We start from the raw sequence: 16,728 nt of genomic DNA, 5'->3' as shown, positions 1-16,728 counted from the left end.
TGAAATTCCAGTAAAAACGTACTTCACTGTATTAGGTTCTGGCAATGGTATCTCGGATTTCTTTGTGGATTTGGGTACATATGGGCCTAGTTGGATGAAACAGGGAAGGCGGTTGAAGGCTTGATCGGTTTCTCGTGAAACAGGGATGTCAGTTTCTCGGGTTTGGTTTATGGAACGTACGTGGGAGATATATTCTCGTACGACTGAGTTATATATTGAGAAATTCATCTGATTGTTGGAAGACGCAAAAAAAAAAGATATCAAATCTCCGTAGTTTTGGAAGTTATCAAAAACAATATGGAAGAAAAATATCTACGGAAACAGGGGAGTAAACTCGATCCTGTTTGATTATACATGGAAGTTACGTGGGATTAAAAGGGAAGATATTTGTCCCATAAGTTTTTATTACGTCACAGAGACAATTTGGGAGGTTTAAAACAATCCAGAAATGTGTAAGGTGAAGCAGCAAAGGAAGGAAAGACCGTGTCTTGTGGTGAAAGAAAAAGAGAAGATTTCCCGGGATTTAATAACCTTGTGTATATAAATACGAGAGGAGAGTATCAAAGGGGGAATAGGGAGTTTGGGGTGGTTGCTGTGAAGAACGAAACGCTGCAGAGGAGAAGTAGCAGCAGCAGGTGAAGAAGAAGGAGAAGAGTTGCAGACGACACTATAGAAGTGTCGTTCTTAAGAATCCTTATCTGAAGAACATTAAGCTGCACAGAACAGTCGCAACCAGGGTCTTATAATCAACAGTTCTGTAACAGTCCAATAGCCACGCATATCTTCAGTTAGAAACACTTCTTGTAACAGTGAATTCTGTAGCGCTGTTACAGCGTTGCAGATTCGCTGAGTTATATAATTTCTTCAATAAAAACACCTTTCGAGCCATGATTTGTTATTTTGAACCTGTTTTTGATATGAGGAGCTAAACTCCAACACTGGGATGATGGAGTAAGCCATTCTTCACACATGTGGTAATTCTATTAATTCTTTTATGACTTGCATTGATTTTTAATCGATTTATGATTTTTATCGAATGATTGTGATTTCAATTGATGGGTCATGCTTAGCTTAAGTGATTTGATGTCCCATGATTTAGATTTACAACCATTACTTTCGGAATCTACTTTGGCAAAGAATAAGAGTCAATAATCTTTATCATATGAGTTATAATTGTGTAGAATTGATTTTTGAACCACATGAGTATGAAAATTGGTGAAATCCCGAGTCTCAGTACCTCTCGATATTGTGACACTTGTATATATTTTCTATTTTTAAGTCTGAAATCAATCTCAACAAGTCCGAGTTGAACGAACTTTATTTACCACTTAAAAAACTACATCAGTTACATATTCTAAACTCTCATTTCAATAATTGAAACATTCTTAGAGGATGTTATATAGCGGCTATTCACACACTATTTTTCATCAAAGCGATTTTCAAAAGATTGAAACAATCAACATGACTTTCGTCACTTGTAAAGATGAACTTGGCCAAAGCGAAAGCTTGCCAACACATATTTCGAGAAATAGATAAGCGAGATGAACTCGGGTCGAAATAACAATTGTGTATAATCGAAGTCTATATAGCAATACGACTTTTGCCTCAAGATAGGAGATAAAGTAGATAGACTTTTGAGTGATAGATAAGTTCAAGTCTCCACATACCTTTTAGTCGACGAAATTCCACCAGTTCCTTGAATAGTTCTTCGTCTTTGTATGATGAACAACGTGGAGTCTAGATCTCAACTACACTTTCTATCCTAGACCGAGACTTAACTATAAGTAGACTAGAAATCAAGACTTATAGTTTTGACAACTAAACTTGACAAACAAGCTTGAAATAGCAACGCTTGCGAGTTCGTCCGAGCAGTGCTCTAACAGTTGTCCATGATGAAACTGCAATATTAATTGCCTCAAGGACATTGATTTTTTCAGGACTTATTATATTTTTGAAACTTAAATTTAGAATGTTTCGATATTTAATAACTTATTAATTTATCAGTAAGTTAATACTTCGCTAAATTGATATAATTTTCCAGTCGCAACATTATTAATTTATTGAAGTTTTACTGTACCTCTTTGTCATTAAAGATCTTCAAATGTATTCCTTCGATCTCTAGTGTTTAATATTTGAGGGTTATTTAGTGATGTAAACTACCATACTCTAACCCTAATACGAGGCTTGACTTTGGTAGACTAGAAATCAAGATAATTTTGCGCATCTAACATTGAAAACAAGCTTGAGACAACAAAACTTATGAGTTCGACCTAGAAGTGTTCAAACCGCCCGACACCAGCTGCATGCATCCCTTATCGAATACCTATACATGATATTCGATGGTATGGATAAAAAAGGATCCTGGATCAGTGTCAAAAAGAAAAAAACAATACATATACGTATCCGCCATGATCCATGCCTTACAATAGGGGTGAGCATGGGACGATATGGATCGGTTTTCGCCTCATCCGCATCAAATCCAACGGATTTTCATCCAATGGATGGACGGATTGGATGCAGATAATCCGATGGATTTTTTTATAATTAAAGTTCATAATAGAGAAATAAAAGCAACAAGTTCATGGGTGGTTTTAGAAATAAGACTACATTATTTAAGATTTTAAAATTATATTTTAGTGTAACGCTTTGAAGTTATTCAAAATTTGAAGAGAATGAAAAACCCGACTCTTTTAAAATAAGATATTTTTGGTGTACTTGAGCTCAAGTGTGTCCCCCTGTACATATATTGGTCTTGTATTCTATCTTTAAGCTCATCAAAGAATAACATAAAAGGAATACCTAATTCGGCAAAAACAAATGTATTAATTCATATTTGCACTGAAGAATTTTGATAAATAAACGTACTAATGGGTATGAATGTCCAACAGATTTTGAAAGTTGCATCTGGACCCAATCCGTAATCCGTTGGATTTCAAAAATCTCATCCGCATCCAACCTATTACCGAACTGTTCGGACACCCACCCGCAAAAATACGGATGGTCCCTGCTAAACCGCGGATTCCAGGCCAAATGCTCACCCCTACGCTTACGCTATTTAGTTAGGAATCATTTTTTGGGGACCATGGTTTTTTTGTGGGGTACCATGATTCTATTTTAGGAAAGACATTATAAGTAATCCTAAGTCACCCCTTATCTAAATGTTTTTCTTAATACTAAACTTACCCTCCTTAATTAAATGTGTTAGTTTAATGATTAATTATTTATTAGTTAATGATTAATAATGATTAGTGATTAGTATGATTAGTAATGATTAGTTACCATTAAGAAGTTCTATTACAAAAAATTGAAAATTTTCTTTGCGATCAACCCGAACTATATATTTGGTGTGACCAATTAAGTTCGGTTACCCAAATTTATGACCAAAAACGAACTTAATGATTAGTGATTAGTATGATTAGTTACCAGTAAGAATTTCGGTTACAAAAAATTGAAATTTTTCTTTGCGATCAAACCGAACTATATATTCGGTTAGGAAACATTTTTGGCGACGTAACCGAACAAAGGTTCGGTTGGGAAATATTTTTTGTGACGTAACCGAACCTTAGTTCGGTTAGGAAATGTTTTTTGCGAAATAAACGAACTATGGTTCGGTTGGGAAATGTTTTTTGCAACTAACCGAACTGTTGTTCAGTTGGGAAATATTTTTCGAAATAACCGAACTAAGGTTCGGTTGGGAAATGTTTTTTGCAACTAAACGAATTATTAGGGTTTGGTTGGGAAATGTTTTTTGCGACATAACCAAATTAATGTTCGGTTGGGAATTTTTTTTTGTGAAGTAACCGAACTGATTTTCGGTTAGGAATTATTTTTGCGAAATAGCCAAACTGTTCTTCATGTTCATCATTTTCATTAGGTTCGGTTAGTTCGACAAAGTTTTTCACATAATTCCTAGCCGAACTTCTCTCTGCAACTTTCATTTTCAACTCATTTTGATGGTTAATACTCATTTTTCAATCGAACGAGGAACGCCAAGGAAAGAGAGAAGAAGAAGAGAATAATTTTTTTTTTCAAAACTAAAATTTTTCGATTCCCCCTTGTTTTTGTTTTTGATTTTGGTTAATAGATTCATTTAGATTAGATATATATGATTAGATTTATATAGTTATTAAGTTAGTTTTAATTTAAATTAAAATAACGGGTAAATGTGTATTTACCTAACTTTAGGATACCCCTTATAAGTATGGGGAGGTTGGCCAAATAAGACCATGGTCCCCCAAAAACACCATGGTCCCTAAAAAAAATGGTTCTTAGTTAGCGGATCGGTTGGGCACTTGGTAGTTAGTAGCCCATATCTCAAACCCAACAAGCGAGAGAATTACATAGGCCTATGGCTAACCCTTCTTCTCCATTCCACGCATCTCCACAATTTCCCCCCGTTGTCTCTACCAGGGCAGCAGTCCTCCGCTGAAGAAAAACTCATTCGCTCGTAAAAAAATCCTCTGAATTTCCTCTCTAATCCTTGTCCAGGTTACTCAATTATTTCCGATTTTATAATTTATTCATTCATTCAATTCTTTGTTAACCTAGAGCATTTAGTGTAGTAAGTTGAGTGAAAATGACGATAGATGATGATAATTCAATATACGTTGGTGGGATTCCATATGACTGCACAGAAGAAGACATTCGCAGAGTTTTCGATTTATACGGTTCTGTTATCGCTGTTAAGGTTTGATTTTCTTCTTTCTCTAAATCTCTCTGTGTGTGTTTTTCAATTTCTTATTCTAGGGTTTCAAATATCAAGATCGATTAAAAACCTTATACTTATCATGTCTGTGTAGATTATTAACGCTCGTGATGTTGGTGGGAAATGCTATTGCTTTGTCACTTTTACCAATCCGAGAGCTGCAATTGACGCCATTAATGATATGAATGGAAGGGTATGTATGTTGCCATTGTTTTTTCATTTTTTTTACTTTCTGTTATGTGGATGCAAAACTGGGTTTAGTGACATTTTGAAAAATTGAAAACATTAGATGATTGGTGGACGTGTTGTGAAAGTGAATGAAGTGAATGCAAGAGGAGCTGGAAGACCTCCTCCTCCCCCGTTTCATCGTAGTTTGGAGAGGGATATCGACTGGAACAATAGAGGTAGAGATCGGGAAAGAGGTGGTTATGATCATGAAAGGGATCGTTATGGTAGAGGTGAAAGAAATAATAATGCTGATCGGTCTCAAGATGGGTATGACCGTCCACGTGGTGATTATGATCGGAATAGAGATCATTTCTTGGACAGAGATCAAATTAGGGGTCCTGAGCCTTATGAGCATGAAAGAAACAGGAGTCATGATCGAGACCGGGGCAAGGACCATAATTTGGATCGTGACTTGTTACAGCAGACTGAATATGACCGCCCACATGATTATGATCGAAGTAGAGACCGCTCCTTAGACCGAGATCAAGTCAGGGGTCGTGATTATCATGAGCGCGACAGGAGCAGGAGTAGGAGCCAGGATCGAGCTCGCAGTAAGGAGCTGGACTTGAAGCGAGATACTGAGGTGAATAGAAGTATTGAGAATAACAGAAAAGATATGGATACAAGGAGTCAGAGTGGGTAAGATCTTGACTGTATTCGTTCTTGTTTGCATTTTCTATTTGATAGAACTCAGAACCAGTAGATGTTAATATCTGTCTCATATATAAAATACTGCATCCTCTCGTGTGCTCTTTTTACCATAAGAAAAATTCGCCTCCATTGCTATTATGTCATATTTATTTGATATTTGGACCCCTGGAAGTGGTTATAATTTGTACATGTGGTTTCCTGTAAACAGTTCCCATTTTAATGACCGCCGCAGCAGGGAGCTGTCATCGAGCTCCAACGATAATTATAATGACGAGGTAGTAGATTAACATTTTAGGGGGCATGCCCCCATTTGTTAAGCTTGTATGATATGGGTCCTCACACATTTTTTTTTTATTAGGGAAAGGAACGGTTGGATGTGTCAACACAAAAGCATGGAGATCTTGAAAAGAAGGTACCTAACTTTCTTTTGTTAACTATTTACTTAACAGAAGACAAAGAGTTTTCCACTGGTACTGCCTTTGACCTGTATATCTATTTGTAATGTTGTACAAAACCTTCCTGTTTACATGGAGATCGATGTCCCTGTATTTTGGGATTGAGATCCAGTTTGGCTATCTATACCTAGAGAGTTAAGTGACAATCTACATCATATAGATTTTGGGTGTTTTATCTGGTGACGAAGATAGCATGTCTTTTATTCCTGTTCCATTAGAATATGCATCTATATCACAGTGGTTGTGGGTTGAAACCTTAGTAAGTGATTGCATTATCTCATGCTTTACCAATTCACCATATTTGCGGTGCATAATGAGCTCTGAATGTTTTGTTGAATTAAGCAGATTTCTCAAATTAAAGAGAGGTTAGAAGAGAAAAACCATCTTGTCTCTGAATTAAAGAAAAAATCTCAGGTAATTCTCGTATTTCTAAACAGACAGTTCATGCTTCTCTTTAAGATGGTACACAATGTCAGACAAGAGTAACTTGCGTATGTTTGCTTTTAAGATATTGAAAGGTTCCTTATAATCTCACCTTATTATTGTGATTGCGAGTGCAGAAATTGGAGGACTCAGTTGCCTCTGCAAAGAGGCTTACTTCTCAGCGGCAGCTGCAGTTGACCATGGTAAGTTATTATTGTTGTTTCATTTTACTTCATTCAAGTGCTGAAATTACAGTTATAGTTTTAAGTGGCGTTGCACCGACTTGGCTGACATGCTGATAAGTTTCTTTTTTCAAATTTGACAGTTGCAGAGGTGTTTTCTCCAAGTAAAAGACTACAGAGAAAAGCTTAAAAACTCGGAACAGGAACTCCAGGTAGCTCTTCCTGTTATCTTTCCTGTTTTTTTTTTTTTTTTAATATAAATTTTGTTTTTTACCCTTTTATTCACCACACTATGAACTGAGAAATCTTCATTTTGTTAATCCAGTCTCTTGTTGAAACTGTAATGGCTGATGTTGATCACGGTGATGAGGATGATTGAAATGGGATGGTTCTCTATGCACAAATGGTAAGGCACATCAGTTGAGTGTATATGCGTCTGAATCTCCAGGTTATCAAATTTAAACGCAGATCATATTTTTTGTAAAATTTTCTATTGAAAAATGAAAAAGGTCTAGTTGGTAAAAAGCTCTTGATGATAGTGACCTATGAGCATGTCTGTTGATATCCATTTTCAGAGTCATTGATGGATTGATGTTCGAAACGAATTGTGAAAGTGTCAATTAGAAAAGGCATTTGATCTCTAGTTTGTTCTGCTACAACCTTTGTAACTTTATGATATACCCATGGATTGGTCTGTTCTTATTCAGATTTAAATGTTCTCCGCCTTTTCCTGTTCTTGGTAATTTAAGAATTTAAATACATTTCCAGTCACTTGAATATTCTTGTCCTTCTCTCCTTGCAAAGTGCAAGTATTTCATTTGAGCATGTGCCAAGAAACATTGTGATCCTTGAGGGTTCTCATTTTTGCTAGTTGCAGACTTGCTGTCCAGTTCTGCTAATTAGGCTGTGAAAACACGAAAATATCCGGAGTTTTTCAAACTTCTTCGGAACAAGGGTAGCCTAGGAATTGGGCATCAACATAATGTTTACTAGTGTGATGCACAGAATACAAGTGGTTTCATGTTTTTAACATTTTAGGTGCGAAAATGCGGTAAGAAAAACTGCATTTCTGTTTCTCAGGTCATCCAAAGATGCCCTTCCCTAATCTATGGTTTGTTGAAACTTCCGTAGTTCTCTCCCTCTTAGATGCAAAAAGTCCTATATCAAATTGAATAGAAAAGAAGGAAAAACCATCGAGTACTTTTTCTTTTCAGGCAATGTCATCTTCTGTTTCAATAACGCGTAAGAAAACGTTGGGATCTATTAAAGAGGTTGAAGATGGCAAATTCTGTAACCTATCAGTACTCGACCGTGTCATGGAACCGTTTAGCCTCCGCATCGTCTTATACTATCAATTTCCAGCTAATACCGATTTCACCAAGCTGAAGAAAAAGTTCGGTATTTCAATATCATACACACTTTCAGCATTTACAATTGTGGTTGGGAGGTTGAGACCAAACCCTACGCCGTCAGAGGGTCACTGGCATATCAAATGCAACGATGCTGGCGTGAGAACCATTGAAGCAAGAGCAAAATGTAGCCTTAACGAGTGGCTGATGTCTGTGACCAGAGAGAAGGAGCTCGAGCTTATTTATTGGGATGAAATGCCTAACAATCCACATTTATGGTCTACCTTCTATGTTCAGGTACCTAATATCTTACTGCTTTGTCATTTTAGTCATCCTCGAGCTTTGGCTCGATGATCCAGGCATCGATGGACTCTCGGGCCAAAGCCTTAACCATTCTTTAGTCATCTCCAGTCTTTGACATAAGTTGATTTTTGAGATCAGCTTACAGAATTTGAAGAAGGTGGCTTTGCAGTTGGATTAAGCTGTGCCCATCTGCTTGCAGACGCAACGACTGCCACCATGTTTCTCAAAGCCTGGGCTGATTCCCACCTACTGAGGAAATTGCAATCTCCTCCATTGTTCCACCCCTTGCCACCACGAAAACCGTGCACCAGCAATACAGAAAACCATGAACCGTACTCCGACTTGATCAGCCACTACAAATCATCTATAGAAAGCATCTCTAACTCAATCACTGCATCAAAAGGTGAAGAGTACTCAACAATCACTTTTGCTTTTAGTGATGAAATGGTTAGAAAATGCATATTTGAGGCATCATCAAACTCATCGCCTTTTGCTGCACTGGCTGCACTGTTTTGGGTATGCATTAGTAAGGTGAAAGGGAGAAACGACGGGCTTATCAACATGTGTGTGTGTTTAGATATGAGAAATGTGTTGGGACTTGGAAAAGAATTTTTTGGCAATTGTATGGTTTTCAAGAAGGTGTCTGGAGACATTGGGGTAGTAGATAAAGAAGCTGGACTAGCGAATGCGGCTCGGGCAATACAGAACGTTGTTTGTGAAATGGAGGAAAAGGAAAGGATTATGGATTTGATTGAATGGCTAGAAAAGAATTCTGGTACTCATCGGTTATTCCAACCGATTAATGGTAATGATATTATATGTGCTAACTGGGATAAGTTAGATCCGTATTCGGCCGAATTCGAGTCCGGTTTTAATCCGGTACGGGCTTCGTACCACTTGGGACCTGTATTTGGAGAAGGACAAGTGATAATCCTTCCATCACCAAAGGATAGTGAAAAAGAAGGTTCAATGGGTAGAGTAGTAATGGTTACACTTCCAAAAGATGAAGCTGCTAAACTCATTGAAGAATCCTTAATTCTCAACTTGTCTCCCAATATTCTCATGAAAAGTTAGGTCTGAAAAATGAGTTTGTGAACTTAATTGAGACAAAATAAATATGTGTTTATCATGAAAATAATTGGGTTATTTAGTTTTAACTCAATAAATTAGAAGAAACTATAAATCATACTTGGTGCTAGTAAGATGAACTTAATTTTATGTACCGAATTAGTATACGTAAAACGCATTAGATGTGATTTAACTTCTTAATTGAATTTACACTTCACTTAACATATTAATACGCAAGTATGAAATATCAATCATGCTTGTTGTGAGCCAAATTGCTAATTAACACTTTGTTTGTTTGTATCAGATTTGAAAACTAAATCTAATTCTATCTGATATGTAATTTGAAATTTGGCTCTGCTCATATATATTTGAATCAGATACGATTTTTGTATCAGACTTTTTCGGCATATTTCAAACAAAAAAATTATTACATAAGAAATTATTTCAAAACCTAGTAACAACAATTATCCCAAACTGCATTTAAAAAATACTGCTAATATGATGAGTTAGATTGAGCTTTACTTAGAGACCAAGGGAGTGATCAGTCTCATCCATGAGGTCATCACCAATGACTACCAACACAGAAATCGAGGTAGGGCAGTCAAATTATCCATATCTAATGATTCCTATTTTCCCGTATGATTTTGTCTGTTTCTTTGAGGACGAAATTATTACATGTTTTTCGTAAAACAAGCTGAAAGTTGTCAACTCAGACTCATCTCATAGTACTACACCTGATATTTCAGTTCAACAATCATCAAAGGGGCCAGTCATTATCTTATAAAAGTAAAGGCAAAATCTACAAGAAAGGAAAAAACCATATTATACAAAACAAACTTCCGTTTTTAACCCCCTTGTAGCTCCTCCTCATACCATTAAACAGCAAAAATCCAAAAGGGTAAAAATGGAAACAAAAATAGAATCAGTCAGAGAAAATGGAAAAATGTCACACTGTTATAGTAAAAATGTCATACATTTATCCTAAGTTCTAAGACTCTCTTTATGACTGACTAGCTAGAAGAAGAAACCCATAATGTCAGAATTTGAGTGTAATTTGATGTTCATCACTAGTACCATTACTTTTATCACTTTCATCTCTCAATGAAGCCAAACCTCTTCTTTGTTCATCTTCACTGGTGTTATTATGATGATCACCACCACCACCACAACCACTATCTCCTTTCCAGTTACTACTTTCAGATTTCCCGTCTTCGATGCTCTCTGACTGGTCACCTCCTCCGCCTCCTCGACTGACGGTGTTATTACCGTCTGATTCCGGTGAACTTAGTGGTGTTTTTGACGAAGGCGAGAGTTTGTAAATGTGGTGTGGATGATGATGGTGGAGCTGAAGGTTATTGTGGTGGAGAAGATGATGGGATTGCTGTTGTGTAGCGTAATACTCCTGTGGTACTGCTACTTGAGTTGGTGTTGCACAATAATGTGTAGATGTTAAGGAAGCAGGATGTGTACTGTATATTGTAGGACCTCCTCCTCCATTATTGTGTGCTGCAGCAGCAGCTGCTGCATATTCTGGTGGGACCCAGATACTACCCAATACTACTAGCTGCGGTGTTGGATTTCCTGCTGATTGCGGACTTGGCCTTCTTGTATGGAGTCTATATTTCTGCAATTTTTTGCAAGATCAAGTGTCAGAGATTTGCGTACCATTGATCATGCAGTTTGCATGAGACCAGAGCATTTATAATTTAGAGACAGAGAGAAAGAAAGCAAAATGACGAAAGACAAACCTGCAAATGGCTCTTCACTTCATCATTTGTTAAACCATCAACTTTCATCAACTCCCTTATTTGTTTTGGGGTGGCTACTGTGTTAGACCAAAAAAATTGATTATTAGTAAGCCTGGAAGATTACTTACGTATGTGTGCACAAGTAAAATGAAATAAACTATATGTGTACCTTGTGAGCCTCCAAGCATCTGAAGAGCATTGACGAATCTGCGGTGTAAATCCGGTGACCAACATCTTCTTGCTTTTCTATGTGCTTGTGTAGAGTTTGAATTTCCTTGTGCATCACCTTGAGAAGCTGCTACAACTTTACCTTGTTCGGTCATGGAGTTACCTCCGTCACCACCTTTAACGTTGAAGATACCAGAATTATTGTTGTCTCTCCTTCGACAAGATATCCTATTATTTTCTGACTCGATACATTTTTTCTCATCAATGATTTCTTTGTCGGTTGAAGTACTATTAAGTGCTAAATCAGGAAGAACCCGTAATGTTGGACTGGAGCATGTATCTGAAGCTTCTTTTGAGAATGGAAGAAACGCTCCTGCATTTCTTTTCTTATCCTCTAACGCTAGTTTTGGTTCTGATGAAACTTGATCAGTTTCTTCTTTAGACAACTGCTGCTGCTGTTTCGTTATTCCTTCGTTAGAGTTACTCCATAGCTGTGCTGATATCATCCAACTTGATTTCTCTGATATGTTGGATGCTTTCTCTGATCCTTCAGTATTTGAATGTTTTAGAGGTATGAATTCTTCTAGTACAGGTCTTGCCGCCTCATCTTGGTTTGGAGGTCTACAAGTCTGTAATTGTTGCCGTGATGCCTCCATGGCTGCAAAACGAAAAATAAACAATATAATTACTATTTGAATTTGAATCATTACCTAGTATCTGATAACCAATATTTTATATACCACTAGCTACAAGAAAACTCGCTTTTAGTTGCCAAATGATTTCGTAACGATAATATAATGCATGACAGCATGAAGATCTATTAATGAATACCATTAGCAAGAAGTTGCATGCAAAGTGGTAGTTCACGCTTAAAAGCTTCGATCTTGAGCCATTCTTCTTCGAGATGAGCGAGAAATTCTTCGAGTTTTTGGGTTTGGCCAGGTTGATGAATATGGTTTTGTTGTATTTGATGATCTCCAAATGATTTTAAGAGTAATGAATAGCTTTGCGGTTTGATTTCCGCTTGGTTTAGTTCAGACGAAGAACTCATGATGATATTAAGTTACGTATATATCGTGTTCTTGTTAATCTTCTTAAACGTTCATGCACACATGAAAATCAACAAAAGAAATGAATAGTAATAAGAGATTGTTGAATATAGATATAGAGAAGCAGTGATGTACAAATAAGAAGATGAAATGAGGTTTGATATTCCCTTTTTAAGGGTGATATTGGGGTATCAAGTGGGAGGAAGAGAGAACACAATGAGGATCAAGGAGAGGATGACTCCTTTTAGGGGTGAGTTCGAGGGGAATAAAGTAGGAATATTAGAGAGAGTGAGAAGAAAAAAGAAACTAAAGAAAACAGATAAAGCAAAGGGTATGGTAACTTCTTGCAAAGAGCAAAGTGCAAAAATGAAAAAAAAAGTAAAAGATCAAAGCAAATGAAAGAAAGATATGAAAAGCTTATATTGGGGGGACTCTAAGCTAGTCTGTATATATAGTTATTTACAGATATATATGAAGGAATCTTACGGATTAGAGAGGTACAGAAGGATCATGTGCTGTGAGTTTTTGAAAAAGCTTACTTGAAACACATATTGATATATATTTGTACGTACTACTGCTGCTGCGAATATTTCAAAAATCTCTATAACAATATAAACCAAAAGACGATTCTTCTCTTCTTATTGTCCTACTTTTCTTCTCTTTGTTTGTTTGTTGTTTTCAGTTATGACATATCTCTACTTTTTTGAAAGTATTATTCAAACCTCCTCGTCCAAGAATCAAAATCAAATAGTGCTATGGTTTGTCTTTACAACAAAATTTTGATTGTTTTTTTTTTAACTTTTCTTTCCATGTGATCCAACATGTATAGTAGAGTTAGTAGTATTCTTACCATTTGACAGGAAGGTAATTATTCGAGTATATATCAAGAAAATTAAACAAACTTAAAAGGAGAAACTATCCTGTAGTAGGATGAATTTTTATCTTTCTCTTCAGTTCGAACTTCCGGAAAATAACCTCAAGACTACTACATGAGGAAGTTACATGTCTACTATATATATATTGTGTAATATATCGTGTAACTCCCATGTAATTTAGTAACTCCCGTAGCAACCCTGATAAACATATATATATACCTCTTAGTGTACTAAGTAGGTGAAACATATGTGTAATGGGATCTCAGGGAGGGCTGGACTGGCAGTACCGCTGGCCATTTATGGAGACAAGTCCAGCTTTTCTTATCATCCATGGAAATCTAGCTGTCTACATTTCTTTCTCACCTGAATCTTAACATCTGTGCACCTATGGCCTTATTTTCCACCATAGCTTGGGCAGCCTACTATCGGAAAAGGCATAGTACGTATACGTTCACAATGAATCACTACTCGTCCACTCATTATAGTCTGATTATTGTTGCACTCAATTTGATGCAACTCCACATTCAACCAGGGGTTTCAACAAACGAATCTGTGTTCTATACTACTTTGAGTACTTTTTAAAAAAATATTGTCCCTTTTTTTTTTTTAGTGTAACTTTAATATATACTACTAATTCACCTTTTATTTGTTAAATTAACTAAAATTATAGAGAAAAGAGTACCACTTCCACTTCCACTTCCTAGTATATGTATCCTCCTGCAAAGTCATGGATATACATTGGCATAGACAAAAGTCTGGATTCATATAGCAGATTTTGATACACATCATACTTGGAATATTTTCTTTTTATTTTATAAAATACTCAGAATAATTTTTCTAGCTAGCCTAAACCCTAATAAGATTGATTAGAATATTATCTTACTGTTGGTTGTCATTACACGTTTAGGGTATCAAGCACTACTTGAACTCTGTTCCTTACTAAAGCATCTCAAAAAAAAAAAAACAATTATATTTGAACGATTCTAACATGATTATTTTTTAATACAAAGTAATTTCACCAAAGGAAGAAGAGATACCAAGTAGTTTTAAATTGAAGAACCCTAGAAAGAAGTGGTGGGTAGTGATAGAAAAGAAAGAAAATTTTAAAGATAGGAGGAATTCATCGAGAAAAAGTGGGTATATTAGTATGTAGTAGTAGTATCTATATTCTATATCCACCATTGGTTCAACTTTAAAATTCTTTCTAAGACGTGTTAAAAGAAAAGTTTAAGTGTTAATAACATTCTTGCATTATGTAGATGAAGAACATCTTCTAAGAATATCTAATGCATTATTTACAGAAAGTATATAGTATAAATGATATTGATTTTTTAAGTAAGCAAGGAATATCTTAGTTGCAAATTCTACGACTCTAAAACCAAGGGAATACACTGTCAACAAAGTTAATTACACAAAAGAAGAAAACCAACCCTAAAAGAATAAAGCCTTAACTTGACACACACCCCCATGGAATCTTCTTCTTCTCTGCTGCGGAATTCTATGCTATTGACTTTAGTGAAGTGGCTAGTAAGGTAGCAAGATTCTCTTCTTTCTCGTTCAAAGTACGCACTTTGTGAGATTTTGTGGCAGATGCATGTTTCTGTTGGTGCTAACTTGAGTTAGACCCTGACCATTTTATTGGGCCGACTGGAAAGAGGCCCTTTTATATGTATATGTATATGAAAAATAACATGAAATGGTTTTTTACTCCTTCATTTAAAGAGCTAGGGGTGAGCAAAAACACCCACATCCAGGGTTTTATCCAAATAAATCCGCGTTGTCGTGGATGGACATCCAATTCGTTTCTCGATGGGTATATTTTTGAAGTCGGTCATTTTTACAGGTTACGGGTGATATATCACCCATCCGTTGGACACCCAATTCACAGGGGATTTTGGCGTCATACCAAAATATGAAGGATAAGTTAGAGTGCGAGCAATATATTTACATTCAGAAACCAGACAAATAACCAGGATCAGAATGAGAGAAAGGGACAATGTTGAGATGCTATGGACTCAATATGCATGCTCACTAATCTCTTTTTGTCGGTATTTATTTTACACAATATTAATATCAATCTTTTGTAGTAATGTTTTGAAATAAGCCCGCATCCACACCCAGTTCATCTATTAACCCGTGAATATTATACCCGTTGGATAATGGACTGGACGTGGATGCATTTCTAATATCCTTTATTTTAATTGATTGGACACGGGTGGTACTGAATCCCCACCCACCCACCCATATTGCTCACTGCTAGTTAAAGCCGAATGGAAAGAGGCCCTTTTGTATATGTATATGAAATGTAACATGAAATGATTTTTCTCTCCTTCATACAAATTTTGTTTTTAATTTCGCAGTAATTAATCCGATTAACTTTTGATCAATTTTTCTTTTTTGTCTTTCAGTTTATTAAAATAAAAACCTCAAATTCGATTATAATCAATTACAGTCGCATTAAATCAAAAGAATTTTCAATTTGACTCAAATTGTACTCATTTTATTTTAATCATTTCAAAGTCGATCGGGTTTTCATCAAAAATTTCCGGAACTGCTTTCAGTTTAGTATAACTAAATTTAAGTATCACTTTTTGAATATAAACATTCAATTTGATGTAATCTCCTCGACTTAAAATGACTCTAGTTTCTTCGATTTGAGTAAAATTTTCAGCTCTACTCAAATTCACATGGATTCCTTCTCATTTATTTTAATAATCCTAAAATAATAAACTACACAATGCACCATAATCTAGTGTTACATATATATATTACAACAATTCCGTTGTTTGGCTACACGACACACTCTAATTTAATGAACCATTTTTTGAATACGAATTCAGAGATGAATTTATAAAGAGATATTAAACCTAGCTGGGAGATACCAAATCAAAGTTCTAGTTGTCAGGGTTGATCTCTTCATGATTTATTGGCTTTTATAAATCATGATTATTTTGAGTTATCTAGTATGAGAGGAACGAAGTATGATCCGCAAATAAGGCAAACCTCTAAAAAAAAATCCAAGGCTTAAAAGGTACATATCAGAGTTAATAATAAACTCTAAAGGATTCATACACAATGACATGGGTGAGTTGTCTATCTTAAGATCTTTTTGAAATAGAGAGCAATATGAAGGCTCCAATGTCTAAAGATATTCCAAGTTAGATAGTATTCTCTTCTATATGAATGGTTAAAAAATTTATGTTGATGCAGAGTTGTTCTTAGACGTCATAAGAGATTAACTATGTGGTGCATTTTTAAATATGATGATGTATGTACTTCAGTTTCCGCGAAACACTGGGGAGCAATAGAGGCCGACTTTCATAATCGCTCTGTTTTATCATATGATATAAATGCGTTTGAATGTGAATCACTGCATACATCTTTGGTCATTTCCAGATTATTTATTCACAATCATAATTATATAATTTTCTTGAAGAGAATACAATTTATAATTTCTCGTATCTATAGGAAAGAAAATAGTTATGCAGATACGGAAAAACAATTCTTTTGCTTCAAAGTGTTGT

The 16,728-nt window shown here is 35.8% G+C and overlaps 3 protein-coding genes across 4 annotated transcripts; 2 read left to right on the top strand and 1 right to left on the bottom strand.

The window, feature by feature from the left end:
- The first annotated feature begins 4,365 nt into the window (after nucleotides 1-4,365).
- Nucleotides 4,366-7,415, top strand: LOC113355627 (glycine-rich RNA-binding protein RZ1B-like). Its single transcript, XM_026598537.1, has 9 exons — nucleotides 4,366-4,687; nucleotides 4,800-4,898; nucleotides 4,995-5,572; nucleotides 5,793-5,859; nucleotides 5,943-5,996; nucleotides 6,385-6,453; nucleotides 6,600-6,665; nucleotides 6,788-6,856; nucleotides 6,970-7,415. The coding sequence occupies exons 1-9, from the start codon at nucleotides 4,577-4,579 to the stop codon at nucleotides 7,021-7,023; spliced, it is 1,167 nt and encodes a 388-aa protein (XP_026454322.1). The 5' UTR covers nucleotides 4,366-4,576; the 3' UTR covers nucleotides 7,024-7,415.
- A 420-nt stretch (nucleotides 7,416-7,835) lies between these two features.
- LOC113355626 (protein ECERIFERUM 2) lies at nucleotides 7,836-9,499 on the top strand. The gene is made up of 2 exons (XM_026598536.1): nucleotides 7,836-8,290; nucleotides 8,435-9,499. The coding sequence occupies exons 1-2, from the start codon at nucleotides 7,862-7,864 to the stop codon at nucleotides 9,368-9,370; spliced, it is 1,365 nt and encodes a 454-aa protein (XP_026454321.1). The 5' UTR covers nucleotides 7,836-7,861; the 3' UTR covers nucleotides 9,371-9,499.
- Nucleotides 9,500-10,269: 770 nt separating this feature from the next.
- Nucleotides 10,270-12,646, bottom strand: LOC113355625 (myb family transcription factor EFM-like). 2 transcript variants are annotated; one of them, XM_026598535.1, is made up of 4 exons: nucleotides 12,112-12,646; nucleotides 11,282-11,938; nucleotides 11,113-11,186; nucleotides 10,270-10,988 (listed from the first exon to the last, which is right to left on the bottom strand). In XM_026598535.1, the coding sequence occupies exons 1-4, from the start codon at nucleotides 12,329-12,331 to the stop codon at nucleotides 10,401-10,403; spliced, it is 1,539 nt and encodes a 512-aa protein (XP_026454320.1). In that variant the 5' UTR covers nucleotides 12,332-12,646; the 3' UTR covers nucleotides 10,270-10,400. The 2 variants fall into 2 exon arrangements, with proteins under 2 accessions (XP_026454320.1, XP_026454319.1); XM_026598534.1 differs by having other exon boundaries at nucleotides 11,113-11,189; nucleotides 12,112-12,640.
- Between the last annotated feature and the right edge of the window lie 4,082 nt (nucleotides 12,647-16,728).

This window comes from Papaver somniferum, chromosome 3, assembly GCF_003573695.1.
Source record: "Papaver somniferum cultivar HN1 chromosome 3, ASM357369v1, whole genome shotgun sequence".
Taxonomy (NCBI): Eukaryota; Viridiplantae; Streptophyta; class Magnoliopsida; order Ranunculales; family Papaveraceae; genus Papaver; species Papaver somniferum.
The sequence above is the reverse complement of the archived record's forward strand: the minus strand, read 5'-3'. Positions and strand labels throughout refer to the sequence as shown.

Coding starts and splice junctions, on each gene's coding strand:
- LOC113355625 (XM_026598534.1), bottom strand. CDS start 12,331: ATGAGTTCTTCGTCTGAACTAAACCAAGCGGAAATCAAACCGCAAAGC. Junction 11,939..12,111: donor CATGCAACTTCTTGCTAATG/GTATTCATTAAT, acceptor TTCGTTTTGCAG/CCATGGAGGCATCACGGCAA. Junction 10,989..11,112: donor AAGTGAAGAGCCATTTGCAG/GTTTGTCTTTCG, acceptor AAAAAATTGCAG/AAATATAGACTCCATACAAG.
- LOC113355626 (XM_026598536.1), top strand. CDS start 7,862: ATGTCATCTTCTGTTTCAATAACGCGTAAGAAAACGTTGGGATCTATT. Junction 8,291..8,434: donor GGTCTACCTTCTATGTTCAG/GTACCTAATATC, acceptor TTTTGAGATCAG/CTTACAGAATTTGAAGAAGG.
- LOC113355627 (XM_026598537.1), top strand. CDS start 4,577: ATGACGATAGATGATGATAATTCAATATACGTTGGTGGGATTCCATAT. Junction 5,573..5,792: donor GATACAAGGAGTCAGAGTGG/GTAAGATCTTGA, acceptor TCCTGTAAACAG/TTCCCATTTTAATGACCGCC. Junction 6,454..6,599: donor AATTAAAGAAAAAATCTCAG/GTAATTCTCGTA, acceptor TTGCGAGTGCAG/AAATTGGAGGACTCAGTTGC.